The sequence below is a fragment of the Spermophilus citellus genome (genome assembly GCF_964194105.1).
Source record: "Spermophilus citellus genome assembly, chromosome: 5".
NCBI lineage: Eukaryota > Metazoa > Chordata > Mammalia > Rodentia > Sciuridae > Spermophilus > Spermophilus citellus.
The window spans coordinates 44282284-44299235 of record NC_138186.1 but is presented as its reverse complement, the minus strand read 5'-3'; the positions used below and the strand labels follow the sequence as shown (position 1 = coordinate 44299235).

Below are 16952 nucleotides of genomic sequence, written 5' to 3'. Positions count from 1 at the left end.
TTGAACCCTGAATGGATATTCCTTATGGGATTTTTGTCCGATTTGCTCTACGCTTTAGTTCCAGCTACTTAAAAGGCCTAGCACCCATTAGGCGTTTAATAAATTGGTTGCTTTTAGTCAATGAGTGAGCAGAGCACTTGCATACTGACCTTCAGGGGGCGACAGAGAAATTGAATAAGGATGGAAATGAAAGCTTATTACCCCCACCTTAGGGAACGGTTCTGCGAAATTTGAACTCGCTCGGCCACCATAGGGCTTAGGCCGGAAAAGCGCAGCCCCTTCCGGGCGCCGCAGTACGGAAAGACGGCTTTGAGCGGCCGAAAATTGAACACAAGTACTAAGGCAGCTCCCTCGAGGGGCTGAGGCTCTGGTCTAGGGTTCCAGGGCTTCGACACTCTGGGCTATCAGTGCGGCTGGTCTGGACGCGACGGGGCTCTAGCAGGGAGCGTGGGTCGCCATGGCGACGCCTGCAGGGCTGGAGCGCTGGGTTCAGGAGGAGCTGCACTCGGTGCTAGGGCTCAGCGAGCGGCACGTCGCGCAGTTCCTGATTGGTACAGCGCAGCGCTGTGCCTCCGCCGAGGATTTTGTGCAGCGCCTACGAGACACCGATACCCTGGACCTCAGCGGGCCGGCCCGGGATTTCGCCCTGAAACTCTGGAACAAGGTGTCGAGCGGGCGGGGCGGGGCGGGGCGGGGCGGGGCGGGGCGGGGTGGGTGGGGCCTGGCGTGGGAGCGGAGGTAGAGGAGGTGGAACAGGGGAGGGCGCTTTTACCTGCGCTAGGGAAGTTGGTCATCCGAGGAGTTAAGTTCAATTCACAAACATTTGTCTATTGTCCGTTGTCGCCTAGGCAGGTGCTGATTATCCAGCTCAGTGGAGAAGATGGAAGGTTTAAGTATAGGGTTAAGTACTATAGAGAATTGTTTCTGGAGCTTTAACCTACATATGATTCGTCCAGGACCCTTGCCAAAATGCAGATTAGGTAGCAGTCTTGTGCATTTCTAACAAGTTCCAGGTGATGCTGACGGTCAGGAACTACACTTTGCATAGCGAGGTTATAAGAGGTGTGTAGGAAGTGCTGTGGGAGGTTGGAGAGATGGGAGACGTGATCAGAAAAAGCAGGCCCAAAGATTTCCCTGGAATTTGTCAGGTCGAGAATGGGAAAGAGTAAGACTATATATAAAAGTGAACTGGTGGACAGGACTGTGCATTTCTTGTCTTGTATTCTTCCTACCTAACACTTTTCTGCCTTACAGAACAGGTGCTAAGTAAGTGTATACAAGGAGTGAAAGTGGAACTGGGGTTGCAGCTCTGAGGTAGAGCGCTTGCCTAGCATGTGAGGCAGTGGGTTCAATCCTCAGCATCACATAAAAATAAATTTAAAAAAATGAAGGTATTGAGTCCATCTACAACTAAAATAAAATTTTTTTAAAAAAGTGAAAGTGTTCAGAGAATGGCAGATAGCCTATTATGGCTGTCCCATAGAGTGTTTGATGAGAAATGAGGTTAGAATGTAAGACTGGGCTCGGGGGTAGCCAGCTGGGGCAACAGAGCTTGAGGCCTAAGCTCTGCTGGAGAAGAATCTATCTTACAGTTTCTGGGAGACAGTGAGGAGAGTAGTAAGGATACTGTGGGTAGGACTGGGAGCAGCCTTCAGAAAAAGTGTAGGAAATGGAAACCTCTCAGGCTGTACAGTGGTAGAGCATTTGTATAGGATGCAGGAAGTCCTGCATTCTATTGCCATAAAATGGGGAGAGAGAGAAAGAAAAGAAAAAGTAAGTTCCATGATGTACTATTCACCAGTGAATCCCTGGAGTCTAGTACTCAGTCAGGCACGTGACAGGCACTGTCAAAAGTTGCAAAATACCCCTTGAAGTATGTTAGTCCTTGTATAGGAATGCCTTAATCATTGGGAATAATATAGCTATGAGAAAGACAATTGAGAATTGGGTTTGAGAATGTAAGCTCCATGAGGGCAGACATTTTTGTCTCTTGTTTATTCCCGTATCCCTAGTACTTAGCATGTACCTGATACACGGCACAGGTTTCAATAAATGTTTGTTAAATGGTGACTGAAAGGAAATTCATAAGCTGAAGGGCCCTTTTCAAGTTAATGAACATGGGGTAAAGCCATGTGAAAGAGGGAGATTAAAGGTCAGATTAAGATCAAGTAATTTCTAGCTGGGTGTGGTGGTACACACCTGTACACCTAGTAATTTGGGAGGCTGAGGCAGGAGGATGGCAATTTCAAAGCCAGCCTCAGCGGATAAGTGAGGCACTTAGCAACTCAGCGAGACCCTGTCTCTAAATAAAATATTTAAAAAGTCTGGGAATGTGGCTCAGTGGTTAAGTACCCCTGGGTTCAATTCCTGGTACCAAAAAAAGCTTCTCACACACCTTTGTTTCATCCTCTGCTGACAGGTTCCAAGGAAGGTGGTGGTAGAAAAGCCAGCTCGGGCAGCGGAGCGAGAGGCCCGAGCCCTACTGGAGAAGAACCGATCATACAAGTTGCTGGAAGACAGTGAGGAAAGTAGTGAGGAAACTGTGGGTAGAACTGGGAGCAGCCTACATAAGAAGCGTAAGAAACGGAAACACCTCAGGAAGAAACACCAGGAGGAGGAGGAAGAAGAGGAAGAAGAGATTCCTGAGACAGGGAAGAACAAGACAGGGTAAGTCAGAAGCAAGGGCAGAGAGGGTGGAGTGAGTGGACAGGGGGATGATAAGCCTTCTGAATGTCTTATTTGATGCCCTGGGCGAGGTACAGGGCAAGCAAACAGCAGACTGAGAAGCCAGAGTCAGAGGATGAGTGGGAACGGACAGAACGGGAGCGCCTTCAGGATCTGGAAGAACGTGATGCTTTTGCTGAGCGGGTCCGGCAGCGAGACAAGGATCGGACTCGTAATGTCCTGGAGCGGTCAGACAAGAAGGTGTGGAGAAGTAGTATATTCTATAAGTCCCCTAGGACCTTAGGTGAAATCTTGAAATTAGCTATAATTACAGAGATTATGATATTTAGAAAGACAAAGAGCTCTCTCCAGTGATATATCCTCTCTGTGGTCACAGGACCACTGTGAGTTTTCTGTCTAAGGCAACTCTGTTGTACATAGAAAGCCAGAGATTCCTTACTGAAAGGGAACATTCCTTGTACCCATTCAGAGGGTACATCTGAATGATTCTCATGATTTCAAACGGAAGTGATCATGGGTGTGAGCACTTTTTGACCTCATCTCTGACACTATTGGTTTCTTCTAGGCTTATGAAGAGGCTCAGAAGCGCCTCAAGATGGCCGAGGAAGACCGGAAAGCCATGGTAAGTCCCAGGGTCCAAGAAGCCAAGATCAGAGGACAAAAGGACTTTGTGATGGAGTAGTTAGCCTTAGGAAAAAGTTAAACAGAGGAAATGCAGTGAGAATGTTGATAGGGGTGATTAAGTCTCTAGATGAGGAGGTTTGGTTGCTAGGAACTCATAAAGATGGACTTAAGTCATAGAGAGAAGGAATCCATCACAAATCCTCCTTTATGCTTTCTTTTTTTGGGGTACTGGGATTGAACTAAGGAGCACTCAACCTGAGCCACAAGCCCAGCTCTATTTTGTATTTTATTTAGAGACAGGGTCTCACTGAGTTGCTGAGCGTCTCGCTTTTGCTGAGGCAGACTTTGAACTCGTGATCCTCCTTTCTCAGCCTTCTGAGCTGCTATAATTACAAGGCATGTGCCACCACGCCCGGCTTAAATCCTCCTTGACTCTTTAGAATCAAATCACACTGTATATAATTGAGTGAAACATTAGCTCTCCCTTTTCCTATGACTTAGTGAGACATAAGGCAGCTGGAATGTTGTTGAGGGGGTGGCTAGAGGGCAGGTTCAGGATGCTGTCTCACTGTCCAGGCACATCTCTGCATCTCCAAATACCTTTTCTTTTCTTTTCCTTCCTTCCTTCCTTCCTCCCTCTAGGAATTGAATCCTGGGGCACTATATCACAGAGCTGTATCCTCAGTCCTTTTTCATTTTGAGACAGTGTCTCACTAAGTTGCTTAGGGCCTTGCTAAATTGCAGAGGCTGGCTTTGAATTTGTGATTCCCCTGCCTCAGCCTCTTGAGTCCCTGGGGTTACAGGCATATGCCACTGTGCCTGGCTCCAATGTCTTTAATAACTACTTTTCCAAACTAGAATACATTCAGGACTCATGTGTTGCATTTGGTTGTTAGGGCCCCTAAGTTTGTTTTGTGTTTTCTCCCTTTTATCTTGTACATTTTTCTATATTTTGTATCTGTCTGATCCTTGTGGTGTTAAGTTTTTCTAAACCCTATACTTCCTTGAAAGTGGAAATTGGGCCTAAATCTTACATGGACTCAAAACAGTTGTGGCTGATGGGGATTGAACTCAGGGACACTCGACTACTGAGCCACATCCCCAGCCCTATTTTGTATTTTATTCAGAAATAGAGTCCTGGGGGTTATAGGCGTATGCCACTGTGCCTGGCTCCAATGTCTTTAATAACTACTTTTCCAAACCAGAATACATTCAGGACTCATGAGTTACTTAGTGGCTTGCTTTTGCTGAGGCTGGCTTTGAATCGCCATCCTCCTGTCTCAGCCTCCTGGGCCATTGGTATTACAGGCATGTGCCACCTTGCCCGGCTATAATTCTTTCTTAAAAGGTGAGGTAAGAACTGGGGCTGTAGCCCAGTGGAAAAGCACTTGCCTAGCATGTGTGAGGCACTGGGTTCGATCCTCAGCACCACATTAAAAAAAAAAAAAAAAAAAAAGTCCATCGACAAGTAAAGAATATTAAAAAAAAAAAAGGATATATTTTTATTTCCTTTTAATTACCAATTTTCACATAAGAAGTTTTGTGTAATAGTTATTTCACTGATGAAAATTATTTTTCACATTTTTTTTGTTTTCTGATCTCATGAATTATTATTTTTTAATACTTTATAATCTCCTATCATTATTCTTTTTGATGTTCCGATATTGCCAGTTCTCTCTTATCATTGGCCCTGAAAAGCCTGTGTCACAGGTAACCATTAGAAGCCACATTATAGGGGGAAAGGTTAGTCCTAGAGAGCTAAGTGTCCCTGATTATATTTTGCCTTCTAGAAATACTCTCTTGTGCTATAGTCTCAATTTCTATACATGATCTTTTTTTTAATATTTTTTAGTTGTAGATGGACACAATACCTTTATTATTTTATTTATTTATTTTTATATGGTACTGAGGCTCAAACTCAGTGCCTCACCTGTGCGAGGCAAGCGCTCTACCACTGAGCTACATCCCCAGCCCCACCTGACTGGGCTTTTTTTGTTTTTGTTTTTGTTTTTTGGTACTAGATATTGAACTCACTTGATCACTGAGCTACATCCCCAGCCCTATTTTGTGCTTTGTTTAGAGATAGGGTCGCACTGAGATGCATTGCTGAGGCTGGCTTTGAACTCACGATTCTCCTGTCTCGAGCTCCTGAGGAGCTGGGATTACAGCCATGCGCCATGCCTGCCCCACCTGACCAGTTTTTAATCCCTTCTCTTTGAGTTTAAGATCAGAGCATATAAATTAGGGCTGAAGATTGCCCACAGTTGGCACCCCCAGTAGTTTCCATCTTTGTTTCTCATTTTCAGTTTGAGATCTATGCTTCTAAATACTGGATCATTCTTTTTGTTTTCACCCTTTCCACTTACTTTAGTAAAATAGAATCAAGTATTCAAATAATTGCTGTGATGTATCTATTTTGACAAAGAGTGTGACACTGCCCAGAAGGTGCTTCCAACTAGATTCAGCTGCTAGAAGGCAATTTGTGGGGTCAGCATGTGGCATTCCAAAGAAGCCCCTTTAGCCAGGTGTGGTGACCACATCTATAATCCTAGCTTTTCAGGAAGCTGAGGGAGGAGTAATGTAAGTTAGAAACCAGCCGGGGAAACTTAGTGAGATCTTGTCTCAAAATAAAAAATAGAAAAGGTTGGGGATATAGCTCAGTGGGAGAGTGACCTTGGGTTCTGTACTGGAAAGAAAAAAAAAAGTACAGTTTTGGGCAAATCTTTTGTTTGCAAGGGAGTGTGAAGGGTCTGTCTTTAGATTCTTACACCTGTTGTCTGGGAATTTTTCATATTGAGAGGTAGCTAGGGAAAGGTGTTGCTGCTCTAGTGAGATGAGGATTTATTTGACTATTCCTTCCTGAACCAGGTCCCTGAACTACGAAAAAAATCCCGCCGAGAATACCTGGCAAAGCGGGAGCGAGAGAAGTTGGAGGATCTGGAGGCAGAGCTGGCTGATGAGGAGTTCCTCTTTGGGGATGTGGAGCTCAGCCGACATGAGCGCAGGGAGCTCAAATACAAACGGCGAGTGCGGGATCTAGCCCGGGAGTACCGGGCAGCTGGTGAGCAGGAGAAGCTGGAGGCTACCAACCGCTACCATATGCCCAAGGAGACCCGAGGACAGGTGCGGTGGTGAGGTGAAACTGGAGAGGCAACACCTTGCCTGGCTCTTTACTTCTCTTGCTTTTTGCAGTGGGTGGAGATAATGAAGAGGGAGGTGGGGACTAGGCAGAGAGGGCATCCCCTATTTTCATTTCCTCATACATCTCCTCTTTGTAGCCAGCTCGTGCTGTGGACCTAGTGGAGGAAGAATCAGGTGCTCCTGGGGAAGAGCAGCGGCGATGGGAGGAGGCCCGTCTAGGGGCAGCATCTTTGAAGTTTGGAGCCCGAGATGCTGCCTCCCAGGAACCCAAATATCAACTGGTGCTGGAGGAGGAGGAGACCATTGAGTTTGTCCGTGCCACTCAGCTTCAGGGTGATGAGGTGAGAGGGAGAGCTTTGAGACATTCTGAGGAGGCCCTGAACTGGCTGTGGGGCTCACAGCCCACCCTCTTTTTCCTTAGGAGCCGTCAGCTCCACCCTCTTCAGCCCAGGCTCAGCAGAAGGAGTCTATCCAGGCCGTCCGCCGAAGCCTCCCTGTATTCCCATTTCGAGAGGAACTCCTGGCTGCCATTGCAAATCATCAAGTCCTCATCATTGAAGGCGAGACAGGCTCTGGGAAGACCACCCAAATTCCACAGTACCTTTTTGAAGAGGTATGGTCATCAGACTCTCCAGGTCCCAGGCCCAGGGCATTGATGAGCATAATACTCATCATTGAGCTCCTTTACATGATATTTAAGTCTTATTTCCCTGGCTTTTCCTGTTAAATCATGAGGATCTTGAGAATAAACAGCAGATCCTTTTTGCATTTCTATTCTTATTTTCTGCTGTGTAATTTATGCCTTGGAGATGTTCAGATTGGAAGGATGTATAGACAGATAGATGGAGTGTGGTGTGGTGCCCTGTCCTTGGTAACCTAAAGAGTAGGACTACAGGGCTGGCTGAGCACCTCCTTTGAGAACCTTCTGTTTGTCATCCTATCTGTTTGTCCTTCTTTTCTGATTTTCATCTTCTGTCCACTGTTTCCTTTCCTCCTGCCCCACCTGGCTTTTATAACTTCTTTCTCTGAATTGTGATTGGGCCTCAGGGGCCATATTTAGCAAAGGAAAACCTTCTACCACAGAGCTATTGGAACCTTCTTTCTTCCTTGTCATTCAGGGTTACACAAAGAAGGGTATGAAAATTGCCTGCACTCAGCCCCGGAGAGTTGCAGCCATGAGTGTAGCTGCCCGAGTGGCCCGGGAGATGGGTGTGAAGCTTGGGAATGAGGTGAGACTCTGGGGACTCATGGGTGAGGGGAACCCCTAGGATCTGGGATTCAGTCCACACTTTCCTTATATCATAGGTCTGGGTATTGGTCCTTCTTCCTCTGTCCCTGAGTTCCCCTTGGGGAACTCCAGCCCCCTCTTGGTCACCAATGGCCCCTTAACCAGGTTGGCTACAGCATCCGATTTGAGGATTGCACATCAGAGCGAACAGTTCTCCGCTACATGACAGATGGGATGCTTCTCCGGGAGTTCCTTTCTGAGCCTGACCTGGCAAGTTACAGGTACATCATACAGGCTCTTGCCCCTCTGAGGAGAGCCACCTGTCTTCTCTTCCCTGTGTCCTGCTGCCCCCTCCCCCTCAGTGACTTCCTGTATCATTTAATCTCTTTCTTTCCATCTGGCTAATTTGGCCATTGAGTTCTGATTAACCCACCATGTCTTGAATCTGTGTGTTTCCAATGGTCCTAGAGCTGACCTGCAGGTCCATGGAGTTGGGGCTGGAGAAAAGAATAGATTGCAGAGAAAACCTGCCCCATTGCCTATTCATTTCCAGAGTTCATGAAATCAGGATGGTGGAGTGGTGCTATAGGGACTTGAATTGTATGAGTAGACCATTTGAAGACACCCAGGATGTTCAGATTGGAGGAAAAAAACTTAGGACATATGCTGGTTTCTTCAAAATATGTGAAGGGCTGTTACATGGTTAAGAAGGATTACACTTGTTTTACATTACACCAGAGGTCACCACTTGGAACCATGGGGCGGATACAGGGAGATAGATCAGCTCAATATCAAGAGCCATGTAACCCTCATAGGGCAGAGATTATAGGGGTTGTCAGAGTGCCTGGACCCTGGCTCTAGGTCCTTAGCCCACATCTCAAGGTGGCTTGGTCTGTCACCACTGAGCTCTTATTACTGGAGATGGCCAAGCAAGGGTTGAATGAAGGGGAGAAGGTATTCTTGGATGAGAGGGGTATGTGGGGTGAGCTGGTCAAGCAGTATGTACATTTGCACCTTTTCAGTGGGTGGACTTTCAGATCTTGGAGAATCACAGTGGAGAACTTAAGACAGTTATGATTTGATCCTTCACAGGTTTTGCAAAAATCTCTGGGAACCTATGGGAGACCAGGTATTGCAAGACTGTCTAGGGTGTGGGGTTTCCTCATGGAGCCAGCCTACTTTATGAAATGGCTGAGACTTTACATTCAGTCAGGGCTAGGTACAGAATAGTGGGGATTGGGGGAGGTGAGCTCCTGTGGTCTTGGCTGCCACCCAGAAAACCAAAAAAGGTGTAATACAAATAACTCAGGCAAAAACCAAGGCATCTGTGCAGTTCTCTGAAATCTAGGGTAGAAATGTTCTCCTTCTAGAGAAGGAGCAGCAGTCACCCCACGGGTCCCTGGGAGTTGCTAGGATGTTTATGTCCTGGCAGCTCAGGTCTTTGTGTTCATCTCTAGCCTCCCTTGTTGAAGAGTCCTGCCCTCAGTTTTTTTTAAATTTTATTTTTTATTCTAATTTGTTATATATGACAGCAGAATGCATTACAGTTCATATTACACATATAGAGCACATTTTTTCATATCCCTGGTTGTACACAAAGTGTAGTCACACTATTTGTGTCTTCATACATGTGCTTAGGGAAATGACTTCCAACTCATTCCACCATCTTTTTTACACCCTTTGCCCCTCCCCCCCTTTGCTCTATCTAGAGTTCGTCTAATGTTCACATGCTTCCCCTCCCAACCCCCTGCCTTCATGCTTTTATTCATCTTTAAAGTATATCCTTACTTCTGCTTTCTCCAGTAAGGGCAGCTGCTGGCACTAAGCAGACTCTTGTTTGTTTGTTTTTGTGGTACCAAGGATTGAACCCAAGGATAGTTTCCCATCAGGTACACACCCCAGGCCTTTTTGGTATTTTTTTATTTTGAAACAGGGACTCACTAAGTTGCCAGACTGGTCTTGAACTTGAGGCAGAACTCCTTCTGCCTCAAGTCTCCTGAGAAGCTGAGATTACAGGGGTGTGCCACTGTGCCAGACATCTAAGGAAACTCTTGACTCTGATTCAGAAATGTCTGACTTGTCACAGCCTCTGCCTCTAGCCTTTACATTATGGCCACTTTTTAAAAATCTTTTTATTTTTTTATTTTTTTGTAGTTGTAGATGGATAGCATGCCTTTATTTTATTTATTTACTTTTATGTGGTGCTAAGGATCAAACCCAGTGCCTCACACATGCTAGGCAAGTGCTCTGCCACTGAGCTACAGCCCCAGCCACATCTTGGCCACTTCTATCTGCCAATGCTGGGATAATTCGTAGACTACCAGGCCTTTCCTAACCTTCTGCTGGTCTTACATAACTGAGAGGCTTGGCTATTCCTTAGAACCCCTGCCCCCACATTCATTTTTGGGTCTTTTAGTTCCATGGCGTCCCTCTCCTCCAGGGGCCTGGTGTCCAATCCTGCATTGCCTAGCTTTCCTCCCTCACTTTCCCCCTATTTCTCCCCCAGTGTGGTCATGGTTGATGAAGCTCATGAGCGGACCCTACACACAGACATTCTCTTCGGGTTAATCAAGGATGTTGCTCGCTTCCGACCTGAGCTCAAAGTCTTGGTAGCCTCTGCCACACTGGATACTGCCCGTTTTTCCACATTCTTTGATGATGCCCCCGTCTTCCGGATTCCTGGACGCAGATTTCCAGTTGACATCTTCTATACCAAGGTGCCCTCTCAGGGAGGATGGGCTTGAGTCTGAGGCAAGAAACTGGGGCCTTTGGAGGAGGTTATCCCAAGGAGGCAAGGGTATAATTGAAAGTTTAAAGGGAACTGGGATAAAGTTATAATGAATTGGGAGAAGTGTGTCTGAGCAAGTGGCCATCCTGTGACACCATGTCTTCCCTCTTTCCAGGCTCCAGAGGCTGACTACCTAGAAGCCTGTGTTGTATCTGTACTTCAGATCCATGTGACCCAGCCACCTGGGGATATCCTGGTCTTCCTGACAGGACAGGTATGCGACATGGTAGGAAAGGAGATGATGTATACCAGGGAAAGACTGGACCGGCCTATTGGCCTCTGTGACTCTAGGACCCCTGTTGCTCTCCCATCCCAAATCCAGGAAGAGATTGAGGCTGCCTGTGAGATGCTCCAGGATCGTTGCCGCCGCCTGGGCTCAAAAATTCGGGAGCTCCTGGTGCTGCCCATTTATGCCAACCTGCCCTCTGACATGCAGGCTCGAATTTTTCAACCCACACCACCTGGGGCACGAAAGGTAAGTTGAAGAAACCTCCATTCTTCCATGCTAGAATTCACACAGTGGGTAGTGAAACAGAGTCTATACATCCCCCATATAAGGCATGTGCTGGGCTTTGCTACAGAAACTAAGGAGCAGCCAGTCCCTTACTTCTGGGGCTGGAGAGAGAATGAATATGATGTGAACCAAGAAACAGCTAAGTGCATGATTCAGGGAGTAAATACTATAGAGATTCAGAAGAGAAGGGAAGCTCTTGGTGAGCCAAGAGGAAGAATTTGATATGGGCCTTTAAGAAAAATGACTGGGGACTGGGCACAGTGGTTCATTCAGGCCTGTAATCCCCAGTACTTGGGAGACTGAGGCAGGAGGATATAAAGTTGGAAGTCAGCCTCAACAACTTAGCAAGATGCTATCTTAAAATAAAAAGTAAAAAAGGGCTGACTGGGCTGGAGTTGTGGCTCAGTGGTAGAGTGCTTGCCTCGCATGTCTGAGACCCTGGGAGACTGAGGCAGGAGGATATAAAGTTGGAAGTCAGCCTCAACAACTTAGCAAGATGCTATCTTAAAATAAAAAGTAAAAGGGGCTGGGGATGTGGCTTAAACGGTAGTGCGCTCGCCTGGCATGCATACTGCGGCACGGGTTCGATCCTCAGCACCACATACAAACAAAGATGCTGTGTCCGCTGGTAACTAAAAAAAAAATAAATAAATATTAAAAAAAAATAAAATAAAAAGTAAAAAAGGGCTGACTGGGCTGGAGTTGTGGCTCAGTGGTAGAGTGCTCGCCTCGCATGTCTGAGACCCTGGGTTCGATCCTCAGCACCACATATAATAAATAAATAGACAAAATAAAGATATTGTGTCCATGCATAACTAAAAAAATTTTTAAAAAGGTGGGGCTGAGGATGTCACTCAATAGTAGAGTACCCCTGGTTCCATCTTTAGTGCCCTGCCCCCAAAAAACTGTGACTGGGGAAATAGAGGAAGGCCCAAGATGTGTTTGATGTCAGAGTGGAATTAGTGGACTTAGTGGGGTGTTCATGTGGTGCAGCAGAGAGCCAAGACCAGATCAACTGTGGGCCATGATGAAGGAGGACCTCTGATGGCAGGCAAAAGAGTTGGACTTTAGACAGGTGAGTGGCAATCAAAAGATTTTGAACAGAGATTTCATTCAACAAATGTTTAATGAGGGGCTGAATGTGTGGCTTAGTGGTAGAGCACTTGCCTAATATGCTCAAGACCCTGGATTTCTTCCCCAGTGACTCCCACCTCCAAAAAAAAAAAAAAAAATGCATTCTTCCTGTGTGCCAGGAGATGAGGATACAGTGATAAGCAAAACAAAGTCTCTAGCCTCCCAGAACTTCCATGGGAAGCCATGGAAGGATTAGGGAGTAATATGACGGGTTTATATTTTAAAAGGACCATTCTGGATGCCACATGATAGAGGGTAGGAGACTGGTTTAGAGGCTGTGATGTATGAAGATGAATATGAAAATGGTGGTGGGGAAGATGGGAAAAGAACCTGGACACTGCCATCTCCAACCTCAGGGTGGAGGGGGAACCCTATACCTTTTTTCCATTTCCTTTCTGCATTGTGTCCTTGCTGACTCTCCTTGCTTTCTTTCCCCTTCTCCTGTCCTTGTCCCCCTCTTCTGATGTTGGCCACTAATTCTGTCAGCTCCTGCTCCTCATTGTATCTACTTCTCTACTCTTAGTTTTCCAGGATAATTTTTTTCATGAGTAAAATAACCACATCCTTTCACTCAGGTGGTTGTGGCAACAAACATTGCTGAGACTTCACTCACCATTGAGGGCATCATTTATGTGCTGGATCCAGGGTTCTGTAAGCAGAAGAGCTACAATCCCCGCACAGGCATGGAGTCGCTCACTGTCACACCCTGCAGCAAGGTCAGCCTGGGTCTCCATGGGTAGAGAAAGGTGGAATTATCCCACAGGGGAAGTCCATCTCAGGAGCTGCTTAGAGAATGGGGGATAATAAGCATTTTGTATTTTCCCAGATGACTTGTGTAAATACTGCTTTTTCTCTTTTCCCTGACCAAATCATCAGCTAGCCTCTTCTTTCTAGGCCTCAGCCAATCAGCGGGCTGGCCGGGCAGGTAGGGTTGCTGCAGGGAAGTGCTTCCGCCTATATACAGCCTGGGCCTATCAGCATGAGCTGGAGGAGACCACAGTGCCTGAGATCCAGAGGACTAGCCTGGGCAATGTTGTACTGCTGCTCAAGAGCTTAGGTGATTTGGCTTCCTGAAAGAGGGAGGGAGGGGAGCCAGAGTCACTGGTTCCTGTGTGGGAACTCTGTTGTATCCTTCACACATTTCTCTAGGGATCCATGACCTAATGCACTTTGATTTCCTGGACCCTCCACCATATGAGACCCTACTGCTAGCTTTGGAGCAGCTGTACGCTCTGGGAGCCCTCAATCACCTGGGGGAGCTCACCACGGTGAGGAGGAGGGCATCATGGACTGGGGCAGGTCAAAGGAAGGGGTTGGGATGCCCCAAGGATCCCTGTCATGATGGAAGGAAATCTGAGGGAATTCTGGCCTAAACTCTCTTTCCTCTCCTTAGTCTGGTCGAAAGATGGCAGAGCTGCCAGTGGACCCCATGTTATCAAAAATGATCTTGGCTTCTGAGAAGTAAGCACTCATACCCTTTCTGGCCCCTAAACACAAATCAATCATACCTCCCCTGTTTTGGGGAATATCTTTTTCTCTTTTTTTTCTGTCATAATATTATATAACAGATAAGTTATTAGAGAACTATGATTGTCGTTTCCACCCACCCACTTTGTTTTTTTGGTACTGAGGATGAAATCCAGGGCCTTGACATACCTATTAGGCAAGCACTCTATCACTGAGCTGCACCCCCAGCCCTTTATTTATTTATTTATCTTGGTACTGAGGGTTGAACCCAGGGATTCTTCACCACTGAGCTACATTCCCAGCCTGCTGAGGCTGGCCTCGAACTTATAATCCTCCTGCCTCAGCCTCCTGAATTGCTGGAATGACAGAGGTGTGCCACCATGCCTGGCTCCTTAGTGCCCCTTTTTTGTGGGGGGGGGGGTACCAGAGATTAAACTCAGGCACTCGGCCACTGAGCCACATCCCCAGCCCTATTTTGTGTTTTATTTAAAGACAGAGTCTCACTGAGTTGCTTTGTGCCTCACTTTTGCTGAGGCTGGCTTTGGACTCTTGATTGTCCTGCCTCAGCCTCCCGAGCCGCTGGGATTACAGGTGTGCACCACCATGCTCAGGTCTTAGTGTCCTTTTTGAGGTCCATAGGGGTTTATATAAAACACTGTCCTGTCCTTGTTCTTATTAAATTGACAGAGAAAACCTAGGAGTATGAACAAAAGTGGAAGATTTCCATCTATGAGATGTGCTAAGCGAGATTGTTTTTGGAACTTGCTGATTCCTAAAATTTCAAACTGAGACATTTAGATATAGCTGTGGGATACCACCTTTAAATGCTATTCCTGTGTTGTGGTTGAGGTCAGAAATATTTCCTCAAGTCACATGATGCACACCTTGCTCAGAAGTCCCAGTGCTTCCTGCCTCTGCCTCCATGCATTTCATTTTATGCAATTGTTTCACCTATGGCTCCCTCTCCTGGACTCCTGTTGCTACTGCTGCTGCTAGAATCTGCTGTCTGATGTATAGCTACTGTCCTAACTGGCTTCCCCATCACAGCAATCACTTTTCCCTCGTGTGTCTGTTCCTAGGTGTTTTTTTTTTTTTTCTTCTTGATTTTTTTTGATATCTTTATTTTATTTATTTATTTTTATGTGGTGCTGAGGATTGAACCCAGGGCCTCACACATGCTAAATGAGTGCTGTACCACTGAGCCACAATCCCATCCCTCCTAGGTGTTTTGCTTTGACCTTTTGTTCTTTTCGGTCCTGCTCAGGTACAGCTGTTCAGAGGAGATCCTGACAGTGGCTGCCATGCTCTCTGTCAACAACTCCATCTTCTACAGACCCAAAGATAAGGTTGTCCATGCTGACAATGCCCGAGTCAACTTCTTCCTCCCTGGTGGGGACCACCTGGTTCTGCTAAACGTGTATACACAGGTCACTGGTCTTGGGTGAATGGGAATGAGGGAGAAGTGGGGGTGGGGGTTCTAGTGTACTATATACTTAAGGCCTCCTACACCTCTTTTCTTTTGAACCCTTTTCACAGTGGGCTGAGAGTGGCTACTCTTCCCAGTGGTGCTATGAGAACTTTGTACAGTTCAGATCTATGCGCCGAGCCCGGGATGTGCGGGAACAGCTAGAGGGGCTCTTGGAGCGAGTAGAAGTCGGTCTGAGTTCCTGCCAAGGGGACTATATCCGTGTACGCAAGGTCAGTGTTGTCCACTCAGAACCTACTGGGGGTGTGCAGCAGTTCCCCAGCCTGAGCTATTCCCCTTATGCAAAACATTCTCCAAAACTTTTTCTTCAGACTAGTTTATTCTCAGTGGGTTCTTCATACATTTCTTACCTTTCTAGTTCTCCCAAAGTCTGAACTAGGAAGGTGGTGAGTGCCAAGGGTCCCCTAGGCCCGCCTTTCTAGTTGATTTTCTTTCTGGACTACTCCTTAGGCTATCACTGCTGGCTACTTTTACCACACAGCACGGCTGACACGTAGTGGCTATCGCACTGTGAAACAGCAGCAGACAGTGTTCATTCATCCTAACTCTTCCCTCTTCGAGCAACAGCCACGCTGGCTGCTCTACCATGAACTTGTCTTGACCACCAAGGAGTTCATGAGACAGGTAAGGGACCATCCTAGAGATTGTATGGGGAAATTGTGCTGGCAAGGTAAGAACCCAGGTTCAAGTTGCTAGGACTGGCACAAATAACAGGAAAATAAATTGTTTAAGGTAGGATCAAGCCATTCTTTCTAATAGCTTCTCAGTGCCTTGCAAGATCTGAGAACTATACTTCATTCTGTATTTGTGAGCGGGGCACACTGGAATATACCTGTAACCCCAGTGACTCAGGAGGATCACAAGTTCGAGGCCAGCCTTAGCAACTTAGTAAGACCCTGTCTCAAAAAATAAAAAGGGCTAGGGATATATTTCAGAGGTTAAGTACCCCTGATTTTCAATCCTCGGTATGTGTCTGTGTGTGTATAAATAAATATTTGCCCACTGTCTCAGTGTTTTAAGATACTGGGCTATAATTGCAAACAAAGCAGACGTAGTCTGTCCTCACAGAATATACTTTATTTAGTCTCTTTGTTCTAGGCTTTTCTTAGGGATAGCTTACTTGATATCTTAAGTACATGTAGAGGTGTGTTTGCCTTTTGGGTATACAGCCAGGTACCTTTTCCTTTAGCTCTTCAGTCAAAAGGGAAAGAGGTACAGTATCATGAACTGAAAGTGAATTCCATGCACGTATGAGTTAGGATGAACCCAACTGCTATGTATAATTATAAAAGACCTCCCCACTGCAAAAAAAAGAAAGAGAACATTTGTTTGACCACATACACTTAAGATTCCTGATTGGGGGCTGGGGTTAAAGCTCAGTGGTAGAGCACTTGCCTAGCAAGTATGAGGCACCAAGTTCAATCCTCAGCACCATATATAAATAAGCAAAATAAAGGCCCATTGACAACTAAAACAATTTTTTTAATACCCTTATTTTGTTTATTTATTAACTTTTATGTGGTGCTAAGGATCGAACCCAGGGCCCTGCATGTGCTAGGCAAGTGCTCTACCACTGAGCTACAACACCAGCCTTCTTTTTCTTCTTTTAAAAAAATTCCTAATTGGATAGAAGGGAATACTACTGATACTTTCTGTTTATTCTAGGTATTGGAGATTGAGAGCAGCTGGCTTCTGGAAGTGGCTCCCCATTATTATAAGGCCAAAGAGCTAGAAGATCCTCATGCTAAGAAAATGCCCAAAAAAATAGGCAAGACACGAGAAGAACTAGGGTAGAGAAAAGGACACAGATGGAACCTGACACCAGCTCCTCCTTTTCCTTCCATATATTATTTAATATCTACTAAATAAAATTATTTTTGGAATA

The 16952-nt window shown here is 46.1% G+C and overlaps 1 protein-coding gene across 1 annotated transcript; it reads left to right on the top strand.

The window, feature by feature from the left end:
- Nucleotides 1-275: 275 nt before the first annotated feature.
- Nucleotides 276-16871, top strand: DHX16 (DEAH-box helicase 16). The gene is made up of 20 exons (XM_081293850.1): nt 276-664; nt 2420-2667; nt 2763-2925; nt 3251-3307; nt 6178-6432; nt 6588-6791; nt 6872-7063; nt 7569-7679; nt 7844-7959; nt 10185-10395; nt 10582-10680; nt 10789-10941; nt 12690-12830; nt 13009-13171; nt 13264-13382; nt 13508-13575; nt 14846-15008; nt 15118-15279; nt 15518-15691; nt 16733-16871. The coding sequence occupies exons 1-20, from the start codon at nt 458-460 to the stop codon at nt 16859-16861; spliced, it is 3135 nt and encodes a 1044-aa protein (XP_081149976.1). The 5' UTR covers nt 276-457; the 3' UTR covers nt 16862-16871.
- Nucleotides 16872-16952: the final 81 nt, after the last annotated feature.